Source organism: Sciurus carolinensis, chromosome 18 (genome assembly GCF_902686445.1).
Source record: "Sciurus carolinensis chromosome 18, mSciCar1.2, whole genome shotgun sequence".
NCBI classification, from domain to species: domain Eukaryota; kingdom Metazoa; phylum Chordata; class Mammalia; order Rodentia; family Sciuridae; genus Sciurus; species Sciurus carolinensis.
In genome coordinates, this window is record NC_062230.1 from 32,598,343 (window position 1) to 32,619,873 (window position 21,531).

At 45.0% G+C, this 21,531-nt stretch overlaps 2 protein-coding genes across 6 annotated transcripts in view; both read left to right on the forward strand.

The window, feature by feature from the left end:
• The window catches only part of Zc3h7a (zinc finger CCCH-type containing 7A), a 33,790-nt gene extending 25,268 nt beyond the window's left edge, over nucleotides 1-8,522 (forward strand). For both annotated transcript variants that reach the window (XM_047533553.1, XM_047533554.1), the window contains exons 18-23: nucleotides 137-270; nucleotides 683-788; nucleotides 3,219-3,327; nucleotides 5,111-5,244; nucleotides 6,797-6,960; nucleotides 7,613-8,522. In XM_047533553.1, coding sequence (XP_047389509.1) covers nucleotides 137-270; nucleotides 683-788; nucleotides 3,219-3,327; nucleotides 5,111-5,244; nucleotides 6,797-6,960; nucleotides 7,613-7,802 — 837 coding nt within the window. In that variant the 3' untranslated portion in view covers nucleotides 7,803-8,522. The remainder of the gene's footprint in view (nucleotides 1-136; nucleotides 271-682; nucleotides 789-3,218; nucleotides 3,328-5,110; nucleotides 5,245-6,796; nucleotides 6,961-7,612) is intronic.
• A 5,653-nt stretch (nucleotides 8,523-14,175) lies between these two features.
• The window catches only part of Txndc11 (thioredoxin domain containing 11), a 59,858-nt gene continuing 52,502 nt past the window's right edge, over nucleotides 14,176-21,531 (forward strand). For 2 of the 4 annotated variants that reach the window (XM_047532875.1, XM_047532876.1), the window contains exons 1-2: nucleotides 14,176-14,548; nucleotides 20,663-20,879. In XM_047532875.1, coding sequence (XP_047388831.1) covers nucleotides 14,301-14,548; nucleotides 20,663-20,879 — 465 coding nt within the window. In that variant the 5' untranslated portion in view covers nucleotides 14,176-14,300. Of the gene's footprint in view, nucleotides 14,549-20,662; nucleotides 20,880-21,531 lie in introns of those variants that run through there. The other 2 variants (XM_047532877.1, XM_047532878.1) reach the window with 1 other exon arrangement.

Below are 21,531 nucleotides of genomic sequence, written 5' to 3' on the forward strand. Positions count from 1 at the left end.
ATTGATAACAGTCAAGACACCAAGCCAGACCCCCTCCTTCCCAAACGTTGTATACTATTATGAAAAAGATGTATGGTGCTTTAGCATTTTATTCCAGAAAACTAATGTTCTCTTATAAATGATCTCTTTGCTTAAGGTACTTGGCAATCAAATAATGCCTGGATCTCTTAATATGAGTATAAAATTTGTGTGTGCTCAGTGTCTGAGAAATGGTCAAGTCATTGAACCAGACAAAAACAGAAAATATTGTAGTGCAAAAGCCAGGCACTCGTAAGTATCCCGTGGGCAGCGTGGAGGTATGCCTTTGTGATCACTGTTTCATGGGTATGAAATCTTTCACCTCAGAAGAAAGATTGAAAGAAGAAAAGATGAACACTTTGAAGAGAGGAGTGTATAATTTATGTGTACTTACAAAACAAAAGGGAAGAGATTTTGAAGACTGAATAGCTAAGAGTCCAAAAGTAGTGCTTTTTCTATACTTTATCAATTATTTGTTGAGGATTCCTAGGGAAGGTTGGTAAATGTCCTCAGGAAGTGAAAGTGTAGCATCAGAAGCCATTTCTTTTAGAAGTGTTGAGGGGGAAAGAGGATCTCTGGTCTTCAGGTGCCGACTTCGTACCTCTCCCCTTACATGATGCCTTTTCCCGGTCTGTCTGCTTTTTCTGAACTCCATTTTCCTTAGGTGGACCAAAGAGCGCCGAGCCATGAGAGTGATGTCTTTTGAACGTAAGAAGTGGATGAACATCCGTCCTCTCCCCACAAAGAAACAAATGCCTTTACAGTTTGATGTACATACGTAATTTTTAAGCCACTTTTTTAAAATTAGGCATTTCAAATCATTAGAAAGTAGTAAATCAGATTAAAACTCAAGCCCTTTAAACAATGCTCATCAGTAATAGTGAAATTTAAATGGGTCCTCTCTTGTTTTCCTTCCCCTGTAGTATGTGTGTGACTCTTTAACAATTTGCATATTGACTGGAATTTTAGATACTGGAATTGAGAAAGAAGTTATGGGTATAACTATGCTTTGGGGATGGAAGGAAAGAATTCCATTTAATTTTGATTCCTCAGGTTTGACATCAAACCCAGGGCCTTCTGTGTTATTGTGAATGATATTGATGGGTTTGTTTTTATCCTGCTTTGTCTGTTTCACTGAATCCAGGGATATGAGCTTAAAAATACTCAGCGTTGTAGGCGCTGCTGAAGGTAGCCCAGAGGAGGGCATTCAGGGCCAGAGAAGCACGTTCCCCAGCACCCCCAGGGTGGAACAGCAGGCCACCTCCAGTTAGGGCAGAGCTTCCCTGGCGCAGAGGCATGTTGTATTGCAGCACGCGGTAGCGGTCACGTGGCCTTGGTCATGACTGTCCACGCAGACCACTTGAGTTGTCTCTGGACTGTCCTCTTTACAAGAGAGGGGCTCTGGAGAGTCCTGAGGTATTTCATTGTGTGACCTAAGGGACAGGGACGGGGGGCATCACAGGAGGTCAAGTGTCTACCCCCATGGAGAAAATATGGGGAGAACCTTCTGCCCAGGGAAGTGGGGCATTTGAATGTCAGTAAGCCATCTTCTCCAAATTGCCAAAAAGAGTTGAGGAAGAAGCCAATGAATTTTTCATCACCTGCAGTATCTTGCAGTTTCACATCAGTAACGTGGTCAGTCCTTGCAAGGAAGCAGAGTGTGTGTGTGTGTGTGTGTGTGTGTGTGTGTGTGTTTTATCCAGAATAGGTTAAGGCTCTGGTTTAATCATAGGGTTTCATAGGGGGGCCCAGGGTTTACTGGAGCCGTATCTTGGGCTTTAAAAGCTAATGTATCAAGGACGTGGTTAAGATGAGGACATCTGAGAACCATTCTAGTTCATGGTTATTCTTCTCTTGCCTGCGTTCTGCTACTGTGCTATCTGACAGGAGCTTATTTCCTTTACTTTTCTCTACCATACTAGGTATTGCTAAGGGTCCTTTTTCTAAAAGAAGAAATAATACTCTGGGCATGTCCGTGTGTAGAGAGTGTGATGAGGTGGAAAGAAGGTAGGCTCAGAGTCTGCCAGAAAGGCATGTGGCAGTTACTCGGCCTCCGTTGGCCCATCTGTCAGTGGGAACACTTGGGTCACAGGGAAGCTTCAGTGCAGTGCTATTCTGTAAAAATCCAGAAGAGTGCCCGTCTTTCTCCTTGAGGCTTCTCTCCTTGCTCCTCCTCCTGGGCTTTGAAAGACAGTGGTGAAGTTCTCTCATGCACACCCTGAGCACCCCAATAGGGATCTAACTGGGACAAGAACGTGGCGAACGAAGTCGGAGCTGCTGGCTTCACGCAGAAGGTTTCAGGGTGGTGTTGCTGACGCTGGTCCAGTGGAGCAGATGTGCCTTGTACTTTTGAGTGTTGCAAAAGCAGATGCTGAGCATTCGCTGCCACGTGAGCTGATCACATGGGCAGCTTCTGTCAAAACATTGACCTGCTAATCATTCGTTCTACTAGGGTTTAGCCTGTAAAGACAGGTTGGCTGCAGATACTTGAGAAAGAGCTCTCTTGGCAACTGAGGTTTGCTTGGCTCTGGAAGGTTGATTCTTGGGAAAGTCCACATTCTGCTGATCACTATAACTTTATTTTCCTACCAGTGTCACCATATTTCCTTTGTTAAATAAAAATGTACATAACCAGAGAGGTATTATTTGGAAGCCCTGTAACTCCATGGTGGTGCAATGATTGCCTTCAGATAATGCGTATCTAGCAAATCGTGGCCAAGGTTAGCTACCAGCATTGACTATCAGTAAGTTAAGCTTCCGAAGGGTCCCTGGCCCTAGTTAGGGGGAGCAGGCCGCAGTTCCTTTAGTGTTGTCCAGGGCTGACCCGGAGGCGGCATGATGTAACATGGGAAAGGAGGAGCCATCAGAGAGGGCCCGAGGTTTCATGGCAGAGTTTCAGTGTTCTGAGTGAATGAGTTTGTTGACATTTTCTGGTAAGAAAATGTTCTGTACTATAATTCCATACTTTACTTTCTTCTGGGGATTTCATTTTGGAAAATTTTGACATAGAAATATTTACCATCAATGTCATCTCAAGTATTTTGGGCTTAAAATCAATTTGAATAGAGCCAAATTAATTTTTAAAATTGTATTGCTAAGTATTAGCACCAGTAATAAGACTTATTTTGCTTAAATTAAAAATTAGTTTTACTAAGTGTGCTCTGACTTAAAACCCGTTTACGTATCTGTTTTTCATACAGCTGTGCAACCATATTGCTTCTGGAAAAAAATGTCAATATGTTGGGAACTGTTCCTTTGCTCATAGTCCTGAGGAGCGAGAAGTGTGGACTTACATGAAGGAGAATGGAAGTAAGCGGATGTCCTCACTGTGTCCTTGAGCTCTGAAGTCTAGCTCGCGTGCAAATGCTTTTTCTCCATAAAAACGCCAGCTTCGCTTGCACGGAAAGCAGTGTGCTTTCTAGACAGTTTTACTGTGGTGGTGACAGTGGCTAGAAAATGAGACCTCAGCCCCGGGGAGCAGAGTGAGTCCCAGCGTGCTTGATTAGGCCAACTTTGGTCTGGCCCTAGGTCTGCTGTCATGTGATCTAGCAAACGTGGTCCCCACAAATGGCCTAGAGAAGCTCAGTCCTTCTGTGACTTTTTAAACCAGATGGTCTACTCTTGTGGCAAACGGTTGCGCTCTGAAGCAACAGGGCAGATGGGAGGTCTCCACAGGGAGTCTTCACTGGTAGAGCAAGGCCAGGTTCAGAGGCCCAAAGAGAAAGCTTTTATCTTGGTTTTACCTTGGTCGAGTTTCAAGTTCATTTTGGAGCCTTTGAGAGGAGCCACACACCACTTTTGTGCTTTTTTGTTTGTTTGTTTGTTTGTTTGTTGGTACCAGGGATTGAACTTGGGGGCACTCGGCCACTGAGCCACATCCCCAACCCTATTTTGCATTTTATTTAGAGACAGGGTCTCACTGAGTTGCTTAGTGCCTCATTTTGGCTGACGATGGCTTTGAACTGCCAATCCTCCTGTCTCCGCCTCCAGAGCCGCTGGGATTACAGGCATGGGTGACTGCCTTTGACCATAAAATGTTTTACTACAAGGAACATTGCTGTTTAATCTCAAATAAACAAATAGAAATACACTGACCGCAGTCTCTGACGGCAGGAATCATTGGATCTAAGGCTGCCGGCTGCTCTGTGACTCGTGCGCAGTCCGCTGCTGTCTCGCTTACTGAGTGAGGACACACAGTTGGCCTTGCTGAGACCTTGCCGGCTCTCCCACTGCTGCTTCTGAGAAGACTCTCCAACTTCTCCCACTTCCTCCTGATGACCCAATGTTAGAAACCCTCAAGCAGACATAGTGGCTATCTAGGGGACAGATTTTACCCCTCAGCTTCCCTCCTTCTGGGGACAGTGGGCAGTGTCTGGGGACGCTTTCATGGTGATAACGTAGGGGAATGTGCTGCTGGCTTCTAGTGACTGGGCAGAGTCTGGGGATGTTGCTAAGTATCCCATAATGCAATGGGCAGCTGCCAGCAGGAGAGAATTCTCCAGCCAATGTGTCAGTGGTGCTGGGGCCGAGAAAGCCTGGTCTTAGCACTTGGCGGCAAAGTGGCCTACTACCTGTTCTTGCCACAGGATGCAGTTGGCAGCCCCCGTCCAGGACCTGGGCTCAGTGCTGGTGCTGCCGCCTGCACTTCAGCACGTGGGTGCTCTGACCTGTCCTGATGGATGGCTCCCGTCAGGGCTGGGATCCTGATGGACGAGAGGCGGGGAGTGTGTTGGCTCCAAGCCCCCTGCGATTCACAGGTCGGTGGCCTTGCGTGGTTGTGGCACCGACAGTGAGTGTGTAATGCAGGGTGGCAGGAAGCCGTGCGGAGGCTTTTTTGACAACACCTTTATGATGGTTTGAGTTTTAAACACTCCCAGAGTGTCTTGCAAATTCAAGGAGTGGTGAATTAATATTGAAAACTAACGTTTGCGGTTTAATGGTCCTGAAATTGGTTCTTACCCATGAGAATTTATCTGCAGCTCAGGCAGGACCACCACCCTGGGCCCCTCTCGCCTTTGTTTTGAAAACATGCTGACTGATAGAAAAAGTGTGCCTTTCCTTGTTGCCGCTGAAATGATTCATTTTTCTTTAGTACAAGATATGGAGCAATTTTATGAACTCTGGCTAAAGAGTCAAAAAAATGAAAAAAGCGATGATGTAGCCAGTCAGTCAAACAAGGAAAATGGAAAACAGATTCACATGCCAACAGATTACGCTGAAGTTACCGTAAGTACCCGGGTCATCTGAGCCCACCTCTGCCTGACAGCGGTTGATAGGAGCTTTTTTCTTCCCCACCTTTTTGAAAATGGGACTCCATTTCCCACTGCCTGCTCTGCTCTGGGGCCGTCTTCTCCCCTCAGGGGTTTCCTGCTGTTAGCTTAGGTCTCCTCAGGATAGGAATTGTGTCCAAGGCCTGTTCCTCTCCTCGCCAGCCTGGGACCCTGAACAGATTAACCTCCCTTGAGGGGGCTCATGATGACTGTGACTGAAGTGTGGGGAGCGCAGGACCCGACCTCAGTGGCGGGCCACAGAGGTGCTCAGGGATGTGCCCTGCTGTCCCCCAGGCCCTGCTCCCTGCTGGCCTCCCGTGGTCTGGCCTCTCTGCATTGTGTGGAGACACCTCGGTTGCTGATGGGCTGTTTCCACTTTGGTCTTCTTTTATTTTATTTGTTCTTTTTAGTTACACATGGCAGCGTATTTCGACACATCATACATGGAGTATAACTTCCCATTTTGTAGTTGAACATGGTGTGCAGTTTGCTGGTCGTGTAAATTCTGTGCGGTTCATTCCACTGTCTTTCCCATTCCCTTCCCCGCTCCTTCCCCCGACTCTCCCTGTCCTCTGTTTTGGTTTTCTTTTAAAATTTTCAAAAAGGTAAAGTAGCTACTATAATGGATGGCTTGAGCCCGCCATGCCAGGTCAACCAGGGTCAACGCTTGTCTTTGCTTTTGTAAAATAAATAGTGTTGCAGATAAAGTTGGAAGTCCATGTGTTCCCCTTCCCAGAGGAACCAGATCCAGTGTGTTTCCAGGCCATGTTCACGTATTATTGATACAGTTATTCTTAAACAATCTGCAGTTCTACCCGATGTGGTTTTAAACTCTACACAGTGCATGTGTTGTTCTGCTTGCTCCTCGCTGGGTTTTGGGCACCTCCCCATGCTGGCCAGGCCCATGAGCACAGCCCACTGCAGGCCTCCTGTGTGGCCTTGTCTGGCATGTCTTTGCACAGGGCACTTGGGAAATGACCACCCCAAAGCCTAGAGTTCGCACCTGTCATAGCACTTAAATCCTAGTGTGACAGTTCCTCCTGGGGAGGCCCGTCCCTGCAGGGCCAGCATCTGTCCTTTTTCTGGCTCCTGGCACAAACCTGGCCCACTGTCATGGCTCAGTTCAGGGGCATGGGGCGGAGCTGCTGCCAGTCCTTCTGGAGTGGGTCTGTCCTGCTCTCATCCCCCTGGCTTCCTTCATGGTGCCGATTCTTCACAGAATCCTTACCTAGCTGCCTCTTGTCCTCCCGACAAACATCCTTGTTTGGTCAGCTGGCGGCTTCCTGGGTGCCTCCAGGAGTTGACGCCTCCTCTGCTGTCGGTGTGCTGGCTTCCATCCCCACACTGTGCTCTCTTCCTTGTTCCTGCTTCTGACTTTGAGTTTTATGTTCTTGCCTTGCTGCCCAAGAGTAGAGCTGGGCCTTAGATCAGACCTCCTGGTTTCCCTGAGCAGTGACAGAACACACAGACAACATCACTGATGGCCACATATCTCTGCCACTCACCAGGTGGACTTTCACTGCTGGATGTGCAGGAAGAACTGTAACAGTGAGAAGCAGTGGCAGGGCCACATCTCTTCAGAGAAGCACAAAGAGAAGTTTTTCCACACAGAGGATGACCAGTACTGCTGGCAGCACCGCTTCCCGACGGGGTATTTTAGTATTTGTGAGAGGTATGTAGGTTTGCACAGTGTCCCTGTGGAAGTTGCTGATCTCTTACACCTTCATGGACGTTACCAGTGGACAGTATCTGGTGGCATGGAGGATACTGTCACACCTGCTAAGCACGTGTGCTGCCATCGAGCTACTTCCCAGACCCGGTTAGGAATCTTAAGCCTAGGAAAATGAATATTTTGTGGGCATGACATCTATAGAGAAATTAGTACTTTAAGAATTTAAATGTATTCAAGAAAAGTACTGATTGGGGCTGGGAGTGTCATTCAGTGGCCAAACACTTGCCTAGCATGCGTGAGGCCCTGGCTTCCTCCCAGTGGTAAAGTGCATACTTAGCAGGCCTGAGACCTTGGGTTCAATACCCGGCACCAAATTAAGTAAATAAAAGATCCCTGAGAGTTACATGCAAATCATAATGCTAGTGAAATATGTATTTTCAAGAATTGGGACGGGCTGGGGCTCAGTGGTACAGCGCTTGCCTGGTATGTGTGAGGCCCTGGGTTTGATTCTCAGCACTGCATACAAATAAATATATAAATAAAAATAAAGGCTCATCGACAACTAAAAAAAATATATATTAAAAAAAAAAGAATCATGGCCCAGATTTTGTAGCTGCCTTGTGACCCTTACCAAACTGCCTCCTCCCAACAGGTATATGAATGGTGCCTGCACAGAAGGAAGCAGCTGTAAATTTGCTCATGGAAATGCTGAGCTTCATGAATGGGAAGAAAGAAGAAATGCCCTAAAGAGGAAGCTCAACAAAGCAAGAAAAGACCACTTAATTGCCCCAAATGATAATGACTTTGGAAAATATAGTTTTTTGTTTAAAGATTTAAACTAATATGCTGGCTTTTATGTAACCTAATCAGAGCATTGACCAGAAAAATTGAAAGTGTTCTGAGGCACGTAGCAGAGGAGCTGCAGATTTTCTGCTTGTATTGGCGTGTATCGTTCCTCCTGAGCAGCAACCCACAGTAGGTAGGAAAACGGGCTGTTTAACAGGTCCGGCCAGGCTCTCACCCACCATTGGCATCAAATGGTGAAGTGACTGCCCCCAGGTGCCCTCTGTTGAACAGACTTTTGGATGGAGTGTGTTGGGAGAGGATAAGGTTATGTCTAGGACGATTCTTTGAGTTGGTCCTGCAGATAAGAACCATGATGGTAAGAGAATCAACACTGGTACTGGGATCAGGATACATGACGGATGAAGTCCTTACGTGTTTTAGCGGAACGAATTTGTTTAATATAATAAAGTTTGCTACTTATCTGTATGTAGGTTGCTAAAAAGGATTTTCTTAACTCAGATTTTAAGCCAAATAACCATTTAACAGTAGTATATGTTAAATGGGGTATTTTTCTGTATTTGTATGTTTCACTATAATAAGGGAACTGAGGATAATGTGCATTGAGAATATTTTGAAAAATAATCAATTGACTCAAATTTTATTTCATGGTCTTTTGCTGTTTAAATGATGATTTTGAAAGATTAAACTTGTACTGTTGGTATTGTGTAGTGTATGGACCAATATTGCCTGTAATAAAAAATTTTATATATAGATGACTTTGAGTTTTTTGGCGTGGTTTTCTTCACCACAAAGAATTGCTGAAACTGGGTATTAAAACCTCAAGTTGGTTTTTTAAAAAATTCAAATTTAAGCAGTAAATGACAGAATGCCACTTGGAAGGATCCGAAGGCAGCTTTTCACACATCCGCTCCTCTCCTCCGGATTTGGGCTGAGACCTCCTGTGTGGAATGATGCAGTGACTCTGAGGGGCTCTGCTGTTTTCTTCAGAGGAGTTACTTAACAGGAGGAGTGACCAGCTGGTCGAAGTCCACCGAGCACCCTCAACTGGCTCTGGGATTGCTAAAAGGGACCACGGAAGGCACCGTGGGCTGCCAGAGATACAGAAATGACTACACTGGTCTAAAGGGGACCAGGACCAGTGGGCCAGGGAGAAGGGCAGTGGTGGGGTTGGGCAGCACACTGCCATGGGGAGGGACCGGCTGGAGGACTCAAAGGGCAGGGTCTGTGGTGGACCAACCCTTCAGTCCCTCAGGCAGAATTACTTCCTCATGAAGGGTGGGGTGCTGAGAAGCAGAAGCGCGTCTGGGGCGAGCTTCTGGCAGTGAGACTGGACGGAAGTGGGACACTTAGCAGATCCAGCAGTTCAGAGTGGGAGGAGTCCCCTGAGACTCCTGGAAAGGGTTGGGAGAGCCTCTGCTTTCCCTCTGTGTGGGAAGGCCCTGGAAACCAGTTCTGGATTGATTTATTAGCTGTAGATGGACACAATGCCTTTATTTGATTTTTCTGTGGTGCCGAGGATGGAACCCCGTGCCTCATATGTGCTAGGCAAGTGCTCTGCCACTGACCACGACCCAGCCCCCAGTCCTGTTCTTTTAAGAGATGGTCTCACTAGGTTGCCCAGGCCGGCCTCAAACTCCCAGGCTCACGCAATCCACAGGTATCACTGTTAGTTCACAGATGCTTTAGAAGCAAATCTTATGTAGCAAATCCATGATCTGTTAGGGATGATATTTCCTGCAGAACAGAACGCTAATCATTATTCTGCTTAGTTTCCCTAGTCTGATGGTCTTCAATACATTTACTTTTTTTTTTTTCTATAACTTTCTCTTAAACTCCTTTTGGCCTTTTTTTTTTTTTTTTTTAAATAGAAAATAGGAGATCCTAAAAGTTTTCCTTGGTGCTCTGTTTCAGTTGAAAGATGAAACCGTTGGTTGCTTTACACTTTGGAATCTAGAAAACTTATTTTGAGATCCTATGAGTAGTCAAGATCCACCCCCACCCCTCTAGCTCCTCTCCTCTGTCTGTGCTCAGCTCTCCACCTTCTTGGCAATTCTCTGCTCGGAATGATCCTTTCATAAATTCCACTCCTGCCTGAATCAGCCAGTTTCATGCTCTGGTTTGCAGCTAGGAACACCCCTTGCCATAGCCTTGGTCACAGCATCAGGAAGTCAAGGTTAATTATTCTGTGGTGAGATCGCACCACCATCCTGCAATTGAATGGCTCATTGGGCACAGAAAGTGGTGTGAGGGGAACAAAGGAAAGGGGGGAAAAGGTGTGAGCGACAAACTTCCAATTCCATGATAGAGGAATAGTAATAATCAATGTGTCTACTTGGACATGTTATCTCCATGGTGTGTGTCGGTTTTGTAATAGCAAAGTATTCTTAAGATAAAACAAACGTCACCATTTTCAAGAATACAATTTAGAGATTTCAAAGTATATTCATGGGCAGGGGTTGTGGCTCAGTGGAAAGGCATTTGCCTAGCATATGTGAGGTGCTGGGTTTGATCCTTAGCACTATAAAAAAAAAGTTAAAGTATATTCATAATGTTGTGCTAAAATCACTGTAATCTACTTTACAATATTTTCATTGCTTTTTACCCTCATTTCCTGAATCTCCCCACCCCCCTGCCTCTCAAACTGGCAGCTACTAACCTGCTTTCTGTCTCCAAATTCTCCTGTCCTGCCTATTTCACATCAATGGAATCATACAATATGTCCTTTCACGACTGGCTTCTGCCATTTAGCATTTTTTCAAGGTTCACCTGTTTCTTAGTATGTACAAGTATGTCATTTTATGGTTATAAAAGCACTTCATTGTATGGATAGGCCACATTTTGTTTATCCATTCATCAGCTGGATGTGTGAATTGTTTCCACTTTTTGGATATTATGAATATCCACATTGTTGTGCAAGTTCTTGTGTCCATATAGAATTTTGTAGACTGAGCTGGGCATGGTGGCAGATGCCTGTAATTCCAGGTAGTTGAGAGGCTGAGGCACAAGGACTACAAGTTCAATGCCAGCCTGGACAACTTGGTGAGACCCTGAAGGGATGGAAATGTAGCTTAGTTGTATAGTGCTTGCCCAGCATGCATGAGGCCCTGGATTCAATGTTCAGTACAGCAAAAAAGAAAAGGAAAAAAAATTATGTTTTCTATAGTGAGTCATCCTGTCTGACTCAAAGAGGGAGGTGGAGGCTGCAGGGGAATCCTCCCTGTTCTCACAGACTCCTCCCTCTGCCTAGTACTCCCTCCCCACCCCAACTGAGGTGTCCTGGGTAAGCAGGCTGCACTCCATCACCCTCACCTTTCCTGGGGCCACCTACCCTATCAGGGCTCTTCGAATAGTCTTTGATGTTCTGACTAAGTTTCAGGGACCTACCTCAATGAGAAACTGCACTGCTTGGGCAGTTAGTGCACACCACAAACTTCAGCAGGGGAGGTTAGAATACGGGCCTTTTAGGAGTATTTGTTGTAAGGAATGAATGCCAATCTGTAGAAAGCCCATTCTGGGATCGTGATACAAAGTCTCCAAGAAACAGACAATTACCCAGGTCCAGAGTTGGGCTTCCCTTCTACATTACTGCTGTCCTGGACCTGTTTTGTAAGTAAATGCTTGGAAGCTTTAAAAATTAATGATCATTATTTCTCTCTAGTTTCAAGAAAGAATTAGTACCTAGGGAAATACATACATTGTGTGTGTGTGTGTGTGTTTCTTCCCCCATCTCTTCCCAAACCCCTCCAACTTGATCATGGTGTAAAAAATGGCCACAAAAGCTCAGAAGCTTGCTGTTGTGGACAAGTTAGTGCAACCTGACCCCAAGGGCCTGTTTTGAAGTTGTAATTGTTTCAGAAGAACATTCTGGTTTCAGCAACAGCTTCGGTTCTCAGAGAAGAGGAAAGGGCACACCCTTTTAGTAATCCAGGGTGTTTCCTGGTCTGTAAGACATGACCCTGTGTGTGCTCACAAGGAATTGCAAGTCTCATGATATAAAACACAGGCAGCAAAAGCACTTTGAACTTTATATAAAGGTCTGTGCAAATGCCAGATGTCTATGGAAGTGTAGAACAGATTCCGTTCCAGCAACCTACAGTGAATGAGGACTGGCAAGGGGACTGTATTTGTTTTCATTAGTATTAGACCATGTAAATGCAAACCTACGGAAAGAGAAACCAAGAGAACTAGAAATGGAAAAAGTGAAGATTAATAAACTCCGAAATATATTCTTTCCTCTAAGGTTTTAAAAACAAGATTATATAAGAACAATATAACATGGTATGGTTGACTTATAACATATAGAGAGGGGTTGTAATAGCCACAAAAGAAAGAGGAGTAACTGAAACTATATCGGGGCATTTTCTTTATCTTTCTGGAATTGTTAGTGTAAATATGAAGTTGATTCTGAAAAGTGTATATTGTAATCCCTAAAGCAACTAAGTATAAAGCTTAAAAGTTAAAAATCATTAAAGGAATGAGTGGTATGCTAGATAATATCTACTTAATTAAAAAAATAGTAAAGAAGAAACAAGGCAGGTAAAGAAGAAAACAAATAACAAATAACAGGTGCAAATGAGCCACAAACATCTTGGACCTTGATACTGGACCCTGGTGGTTGACACATGAAATGTCTGGTTTGTTTAGCAAGAGTTCACTTTACACCTGTAGAAACAGAACCAGACAAGGAGTGATAGGATTTGCACTGGGGCACACAGATGACCTGTGGCAGAGGTGGGGGTCTCACCTTCTCTGAATTGTACATTTTCTTTTTTGCATAACATCATGCTGCCTTAAGTCCCTCAAATTTTCTTTGATTAGCAGGTGTTTTTTTTTTATTTTTTTAATTTTTATTTGGTATTGGGGATTGAACTCAGGGGCTAACAACCACTGAGCCACATCCCCAGACCTATTTTGCATTTTACTTAAAGACAGGGTCTCTCTGAGTAGTTTAGTGCCTCGTTTTTGCTGAGGCTGACCTTGAGCTCTCAATCCTCCTGCCTCAGCCTCCCGAGCCGCTGGGATTACAGGTGTGCACCACCATGCCCAGTATGATTAGCAGTTTTTGATATTGGAGGCCAGGTTTTGATGAGAGCCTCTGCAGCTGTGTAATCACATACACTTGCCCCCAGTACACTTGTCCCTTTTCCTCATGGAAACAGTTTCTTCCTGTCATTCTCAAATCATGTGTCATCCCTTTCCAACTTGAATTTTTAAATTCACAAATCTTACTTAGGATCTAACATAGCCCGGTACAGGGCACATGCCTGTAATTCCAGTTCCTCACAAGGCTGAGGCAGGAGGATCACCAAGGTTGAGGACAACCTAGGCAAAATAAAACAAAAAGGGCTGTAGATTTAGCTCAGTGCTTGCCTAGAATGTGCAAGGCCCTGGGTTCAATCCCCAGGATCTAACATTTAGAGTCAGAGAACACACATTACTGAACAACCCCAGTGCTGAGCTCATCTAGTGGGACCAGCTCTCGAAAACCATCTAGAGAATACAAACCACCTGCCATAATCCCCCAATCCCCCAGGAGCCTGAGATTGTTGGGTTTGGCTGGCCTCCTTGAACTAGTTCCTAAAGAGAGTTCTAAAACCTAGACGTGTGCCCATAAAAAGAGTGACCTAGACATTGTGGGTGTAGTGTGCATAGTGGGTTGCTGGTGGCTTCTCAGCCAGAACGACCTTTGAGTCTGAATTTCTCACCTACTAGCTTAGTGACCTCGGTCAAGTGACTTTTCCAAGTTTTGGTTTTCCTATCTGTAAAGTGATACAGGCAGAACAGATCCTCCACACTTGGGCTTGGGCACGCAGGAGTTAATCGAGGCAAGGTCGCTGGCAGCGGCACACATTAGTAACTAAGATTTATCGAGTACTTCTATGCTCAGCACCTTCCATGAATCACCTCATGTAATCCTGAGAGCAGCAGCTGAGACCTCTCCTGTCTCACTACTGTGTCCCCTTTCGCCCTTGCACGAATAAGCGAATGGCACAGGGTCTTCCAGGTTCTGTAGTGAGAGTAGTGGCCCCGATTGCTGTTATCATCAGGGCTCCTAAAGCCTAGCGGAACTGCCGGCGGGACCACTACTCCACACGTGCGGGTTGGTAGGACAGGACAGCAGTTTCCAGATGTTCCATTGCTGCGCCTGCGCAGACTGCCTAGGAAGGGGATGGGGCCACAGGCGCGTGAGGATGGCAGCACCCCAGCAAACTCCGCGGACGGGGGCGGGGCCAGTGAAACGATGACGCGGGCGCAGACTCTGTGGGCACGGGGGGGGGGGGGGGGGGGGGCCCAAGGGGGCGGGACTGCCGGGAGGAATTCGGGTTGGCGCAGACTCCGTGGGAAGGGGGCGGAGCCGCGGGGACGGGGCGGAGCCGCGGGGGCGGAGCGCCGCCGCGGCGCGGCTGACGTGGAGGGTCCGGGTTAGCGGGCGCGGCCGGCTGCGGGGTTGGGGAGCGGCGGGCCGGGCCGGGCCCCCGGGCCCGAGGCGGCAGCGGCGGCAGCGGTATAAAGCCGGCGACTGGGAGCATGTAATGTCGGAATGCGGAGGCCGCGGCGGCGGCAGCAGCAGCAGCGACGACGCCGAGGACGAGGGTGGCGGCGGCGGCGGCCCCGCGGGCTCCGGCTCCCCTGGCCCGGCCCCGGCCGAAGCGTCCTCGGCGGGCCGGCTCCGCCGCGGGCTGCGCGGCGCCTCCCTCATGGCGCGCCGGCGGCCAGAGCTGCTCTGCGGGGCCGTGGCGCTCGGCTGCGCGCTGCTCCTCGCCCTCAAGTTCACCTGCAGGTGAGGCGGCCGGGCCCCGGGTCCGCGGCCCAGCGCCCCTCAGCCGGGTGGGTCGTCAATGCATGGCGGGCTCGGGGCCTTCAGGGTCGGGGGTCGTAGCGGCTTCCGCAGGGGAAGTCGGGCCTGACCTTGCCTGGAGCCACGGACTTGACCCTCCCCAGGCCCGCGGCCACGGCCCCCCACTTTCCGTGCCCGGCCAGCCATATGGCGAGATTTCCGGGTGCTGCCTGGCGCCCCTCCATCCCGTTTTAGTACCGGGGGAGGTGGGTCGTGTTTCTGAGCTGCTCTCACTTGTTAGGGTCTCTGAGGGTGCACCTGTCAATTCTGCTTAGAATATAAGACCCTCGTTTTTCACCTGTTTCATTTCCCTTGTGCAACCAAGGTAGTTACTCACAACCGTTTGAGAGTCCCAGGCTCTTGGGAGTTGAGACACTCATTGGTCTGATGATTATTTATCAGTGCCCACTGTCTGCCCAGCATTCGTTAAATCAACAGTGAAGACAAAAGTCTGCCCGCCTTGGGTGGATATTCCAGTGGGTGGTACAGACGATAAACAAAGAAACAATTTTGAAGAGCTTCAAGAAGTGCTGTGTAGAGAATAGAAGGGACGAGGGTGGGACTGAAATGCCTTCTTAAGGAATTGGAGGCTCACAAGGAGAGGAAGGAGTCAGCCCTGGGAAGATAAGAGGGAAGAGTGTCCAAGGTAAAGGGAACAGCAAGTGCACAGTTTTGAGACTGGACAAACTTGGTGTTTTCCCGGAACTGGAGGGAGAGAAGACTTGAGCAGGCTGGAGGATAGTGAGGAGGAGGAATGAAAGTTAATGTGCCTTTTCTCAGGGAAGTACACTGATACAAAATTTACATTTCAGTTGTACTCTGGCCTCCCAGGTCCACAGTGTATCTTTTGAGCTCCGGTTTATGAAACCTTTGCCACTGATAATATCCTTTTGACTTTTTTTAAAGTCTCCAGTTGAAGATTTCAACTGGAGACTTTAAAAATAAAGTTTTTTTAAAAAGTTTATCTTGCTCCCCATTGCCAAAAAGATATTACAGGATTGGGTATTTTAGTGGAAAAATAACAAATTTAAATAACCATCCTAGAACATTTGCTATGTGCCAGGTATCGTGCCATTAGGGTTTTTCCATCTCAGCACTATTGCAGTTTGGGGCCAGATTATTTTTTGTTGTAGGGGATTGTCCTGTGTATTCAAGAAGGGTTAGCACCATCTTTGACCTGTACCCACTAGATGCTGGTAGCACATGCCCTCAGATGTGGGAACCAGTCTCCAGACATTACTAGATGTCTCCTGGTGAACAGAAATGGAAATGCCTGCTTGGGAACCAGTGTCCAGATGAATGCATTTATTCATTTAACATGTAGTTGAGAGCCTAGCATAGATCTCATTTAAATCTTACAATTCCCCATAAAGCCTGAGCATACTGTTATCCTTCCCAATTTATAGGTGAAAGAGTCAAGCCTTGGTCACATTACAAAACCTGCCCAAAGTCAAACCCATCTATTAAATGACTGAACTGAAATTTGATTTTTTAAAAAAAAAATATTTTTAGCTGTAGATGTACAATATCTTTATTTTTTTATGTGGTGCTGAGAATTGAACCCAGTGCCTCACACATCCTAGGCGAGTACTCTACCAATGAGTCATAACCCCAGCCCCATGAAATTTGAATTCTTTATTGTCAGGAGCTAGTCTCTTAACCTTGCTTTTCATCATTGCCCTCCGCAAGGAAAATATACAAAAGTATTTTACAATTTTGCAAGTTGGCACTTGGGTTCAAATTAGGAAGAGAGGTGTCTCTCCCAAAGGTCTGTGAGTTTTTTTTTTTTTTTAAACATCAGTTTGTCTAACTGTAGAAATAATGCTTTGTGTTTGTTCTGAGACAACATGACTTGATAAGGAAGTTCTTTGAGATTTCAGGAAGAAGGAGTGTAAATCCAGTTTCTAGAGCTAGCATATTGAAATTCTGACCTGCTTCTGGCAATGAGAGTGAGCTGTCAATGAATTTGTTTATTCATTTTCTTTCTATGCTACTGGCAAATTTAGCAGTCTGTTAATAGGCTTAAATTAATTTTTTCAGGCTTTTTTGATGGAATGGTGTCATGTTACTATTTTATTGCCACACAACTGACTCTAGCATTTCTGTCCCCTTTTCTTATTTTAAGATCTTTAATAAGGACAGAGACTTAGGGGAGAATAATTGGAGTCTTTTGGAATCTTTTAAAATTTTTGTTATTGTTTTTTAATTATTACTAGTAGCTCCCAACCTGAAATAAATGACTGCTCTCTTTAGTGTCTGTTTCTTAGCTGAGTTCAAACTATATAGTATAAAAAAAAGTTGATTTTTAGGTTGGGTCACAGCTAATAATTGTGCATCCCTGGGCAATTTAATCTCTACCTACCTGCATTTCTGTACATTAAATCTCCATGACTTCATCCTGCTTGCTTTCCTTTTATCTTGATTTGAAGGATTTGAAAAAATGTGTGTGTGTATTAGATGTAAATGTATTCCCATATGTACATACACTCGTTTTTGCTTTATTTTTTGTTATTTCAAAACTGCCTCTATCCTCCTTGGAAAGAGGTGTAGGGTATAAGTTTCGTGTAAAAATTGGGTTTGCAGCTAGGTGTGGTGCACACCTGTATCCCAGTGATTTGTGAGGCTGAGGCAGGAGGATCACAAGTTGGAGGCAAGCCTCAGCAATGTATCAAGACCCTAAGCAACTGAGTGAAACCCTATTTAAAAAAAGGGTGGTTGTGGGTGGTTGGAGGTGTAACATAGTAGTAGTAAAGCACCCCTGGGTTCAATCCCCAGTACCCCCTCAAAAAAAAAAAAAAAAAAAAATGAGTTTACAACAGGCCTTTCTTGTTTACAACCAACTCTTGATTTTTTTTTTGCACCTGAAACATTGCAGAGCTGCAGGACATCTTTGATCTGGGTATAGTTTTTCAGAAACAGAAGCAAATTCAAGAGATAAATGGAATTCATGAAAGTTTCTGATGGAACAGAGGGAAATGTTTCTCTTTCCTGGCCAGTTTGTTTCTCTTTCTCCCTCTCCTTCCCTACCTCCCTCCCCCACCTCTTTCTTTTTTGTGTTACTTGGGATTAAACCCAGGGCCTTGCACACACTAGGGAAATGCTCTATTACTGAGCCACACACACTGCAGCCATTGTTTTTATTTTCAGACAGGATCTCACCAGGTTGCACAGGGTGGCCTTGAACTTAGTGTCCTCCTGCCTCATCCTCCCAAGTACTGGGATTATAGGCATGTACCACCCTGCCTGGCTAATGTTTGTGTTTTGATTGGTCTTTTGTTTTATCTGGCTTGTTTACTTTAGGAACTCCTCTGAACCTGCAGAGCAAAAACACTAAGTTGATGATTCTCTTTTCTTGAGCTGTCAAATACCTGTCTTTTCCCACAGATTGCATTATTTGGTGCCTAACATGCTATTTGAATGGTTAAAAAAACAAACAAACAAACATAATTGCTCCAAATAACAGGACTTTGGATCTCTTGAGAATGTGTCACTTTTCACCATGCAACCTTTCCCATTTCTTTGCATGGCTGTCTTGTCATTCAGGTCTCACATTAGATGGTACTATTCTGCCTACTGCCCTATAGTGGGACTGCTGTGTCCTTGTGTTACATCACCACATTTTATTCTCTACACAGCAGTGACCATTTTGTGTACTTTTATTGTTAGTTGTTTGTTTGGTTACTTGCCATCTTCCTCTGCTAGAAGGTAAGCTCCTTAGAATACAGCCTGATGGCAGTGCTGGCCTAGGGACCTGTACCTCTGAAGCACCATGTGTGAAGCACAATAACAGTTGCTAAATCAACATTTTATAAATAATCATGTAAGTGAATTTTTCAGATTATGGACATAATACCTTTGTTTTATTTTATTTTATTTATTTTTTTAAAATTATTTTTAAATTTTTTACAGACTGCATTTTAATTCATTGTACACAAATGGGGTACATCATTTCGTTTCTGTGGTTGTACATGATGTAAACTCATACCATGCGTGTAATCATACATGCACACAGGATAATGATGTCTGTCTCTTTCCACCATTTTTCATACCCCCCAATTTCCTTCTACAAAATCCACAGTTATTCCGTTCTTCTCTCACTCCCCACCCCCCCACCCCCATTGTATATCATTCTCCACTTATCAGGGAAAACATTTGGAAGCAGTGTGGAGAATCCTCAGAAAACTTGGAATGGACCCACCTTTTGACCCAGTTATCCCATTCCTTGGTTTATACTCAAAGGACTTAAAATTAGCATACTACAGTAACACAACAACATCAACGTTTATAGCAGCTCAGTTCACAATAGCTAGATTGTGAAACCAACCTAGATGCCCTTCAACAGATGAATGGATAAAGAAACTGTGGTATATATATTTTATTTTTTTAAATGGTACTGACGATCGAACCCAGGGCCTCAAGCATGCTAGGCAAGTGCTCTTCCACTGAGCTACAACCCCAGTCCCTTTTCAGATTGTGGATGTATTCTATATAGACTTTGGGGTTAAAATGTCATTCAAATAGGAGATCTGTTCCTTTTAGCACTTTTGTCTATTTTGGGATTTCATAGAAGCACAGTCATATTATATGTACTCTCTGATGTCTGACTTTTCACTCAGCATAATTATTTTGGGATTCATCCAAGTTATAGTATGTATGAGTATTTTTGTTTGGAATAACCATGAATGGTAAGACTGCCTCAGTTAAGCTATTTACCCGATGAGTCATGTCAGCTTTTTATGCTTACTATTAGCAGTACTCCTTTTTACTTTTCTTTTCTCGTCTTTATGCTTCTGTCCTTTGTCTTTATATCTAAAATATGTCCTCCCCCCTTTTTTTTTCAGTGTTGGGTATTGGATCCAGGGCCTTGGGCATACTAGGCAAACACTGTACCATTGAGCTACAGCTTCAGCCCTTTTTATTTTATTTTGAGACCGGGTCTCACTAAGTTGCCCAGGCTGGTCTGGAACATGGGATCCTCCTTCCTCCTGAGTAGTAAAATGTATCTCTTAGATAATATATAATTGGGTCTTGCTTTGTATTGTCTAGCTGTCTCTCTTCTCTTACTTGGTTTGTTTAGTCTTTTTCTATTGAATGTAATTATGATTACTGATGTGGTTTGGTTTGTCTTCTTGCTATTTGTTTTCTACTTGTACTTTCTGGGTTTGGTTCCTCTCAGTCCTTTCTGCCTTCTTTTGGTTTAATCTAGTACTTTTTTTTTAGGGTTTCATTTTTATATAGTTTGTTTCTTAGCTAAACTATTACAGCAGTTTTATGCTGTTAGTACAAGTATATGGACAACTCAAGGCCGCTTGAACTTGGTGAGATATAGTCCCAGCCAAAACCTGTTTGTCCTGATGGAAAAGTTGTGACCATTCTGACTTCTGAACACTTGTTCAGGGTTCCTTCTCCTCCTGACTTCTCCCTACTGGGAACTGCAGGTATTCAGAAAGCCTGTTTTCTAGTTAAATAGACTTATTGCTTTGTTACTTGGGTTTCATACCTTTTGGATTATGTGATGTTTTTGGAAAAATGTTTATTATTATTTAATTATTACTTTTGCCTGATTGCCCTGTATAAGTACAGACCTGCCCTACCTAACTCACTTAAGTTTTTTCTCAGATTTGAGTCACTGGTAAGCAGCTACATAGCAGTCTTACTAGTGTGGCCTGTGTGTTCCCTCCCCATACTTCTGAGCTCCAGAGCTGGTAGCCCTAAAGACCAGTGGCTCCTGTGGTAAGCCAGGCTCCAAAGACGTTGGGGATGGAATCTTTGGGGTGTGGCGGCAAGGCTGTAGAGTATTCTGCTCTCCAGTCCTCTCCCAGTCCGTGCCTAGTGGGACAGAATACCAGAGAATCATTTCTGCAATGTCATTCATGTCTATGTCGGCTGGAAATTGCCTTAGCACAGTATACTACTTTTACTTCAGGACAGTGATTTGAGAACTCCACTGTTTTATTCAAAGAATGCCTTTTCTTTTAAACTTCATTCTCCTTCTACCCAAAGCTGTTGTAAGAAGAAGATAAATAAGCAATCTTGTTTGTGTTTATTCTTTTTTAGTCGAGCAAAAGATGTGATAATCCCAGCAAAACCACCTGTCAGCTTTTTCTCCTCGAGGTCTCTGGTCCTTGACCTCTTTCAGGGACAACTGGACTATGCTGAGCACGTTCGCCGGGATTCGGAGGTGGTACTTCTGTTCTTTTATGCCCCGTGGTGTGGCCAGTCCATTGCTGCCAGGGCAGAAATCGAGCATGCAGCAAGCCGGCTTTCAGACCAGGTAACACTGACATTCAGCCCCAAAAGTTAATGATCATCAATCCTGTGTGTAAGAGATGATGTCTCATGGAGACTCCCTGTCCATCTGGCAGTTTTGTCAAGGTGAACTCTGGGGTGGTTTGTCAATTTCAAAACCTGCTGTAAAGAACAAAGAATTTGAGTGTGATGGTCGTAGTTGAGGACAAGAGTGAGAACAGATTCTGGATCTTTTTTGGCAGGGTGGGTACTGGGGATTGAACTCAGGGGCCCTCAACCACTGAGCCACATCCCCAGCCCTATTTTTATTTAATTAGTGACAGGGTCTCACTGAATTGCTTAGCACCTCATTGTTGGCCGAGGCTGGCTTTGAACTCTAGATCCTCCTTCCTCAGCCTCCTGAGTCACTGGGATTACGAGCATGCACCATTGAACCCTGCAGATTCTGGATCTTCAGACGAAGGCTATCATTGAAGGAGGGAGGGGGCTGAAATCCTAGTTCTATGTATATCTTGCATATCCATTTGATAATTGCTAGGTAAATTTTATGTAGGAGAAATTTATGTATGATATGACTATATTGTCACAGCATTGACCTTTTTAATGCATGAACCAGAATTGTATTCATCAGATGTTTAATGAATGCCAACTTTGGACTGGGTAAGAGAGATAAATAA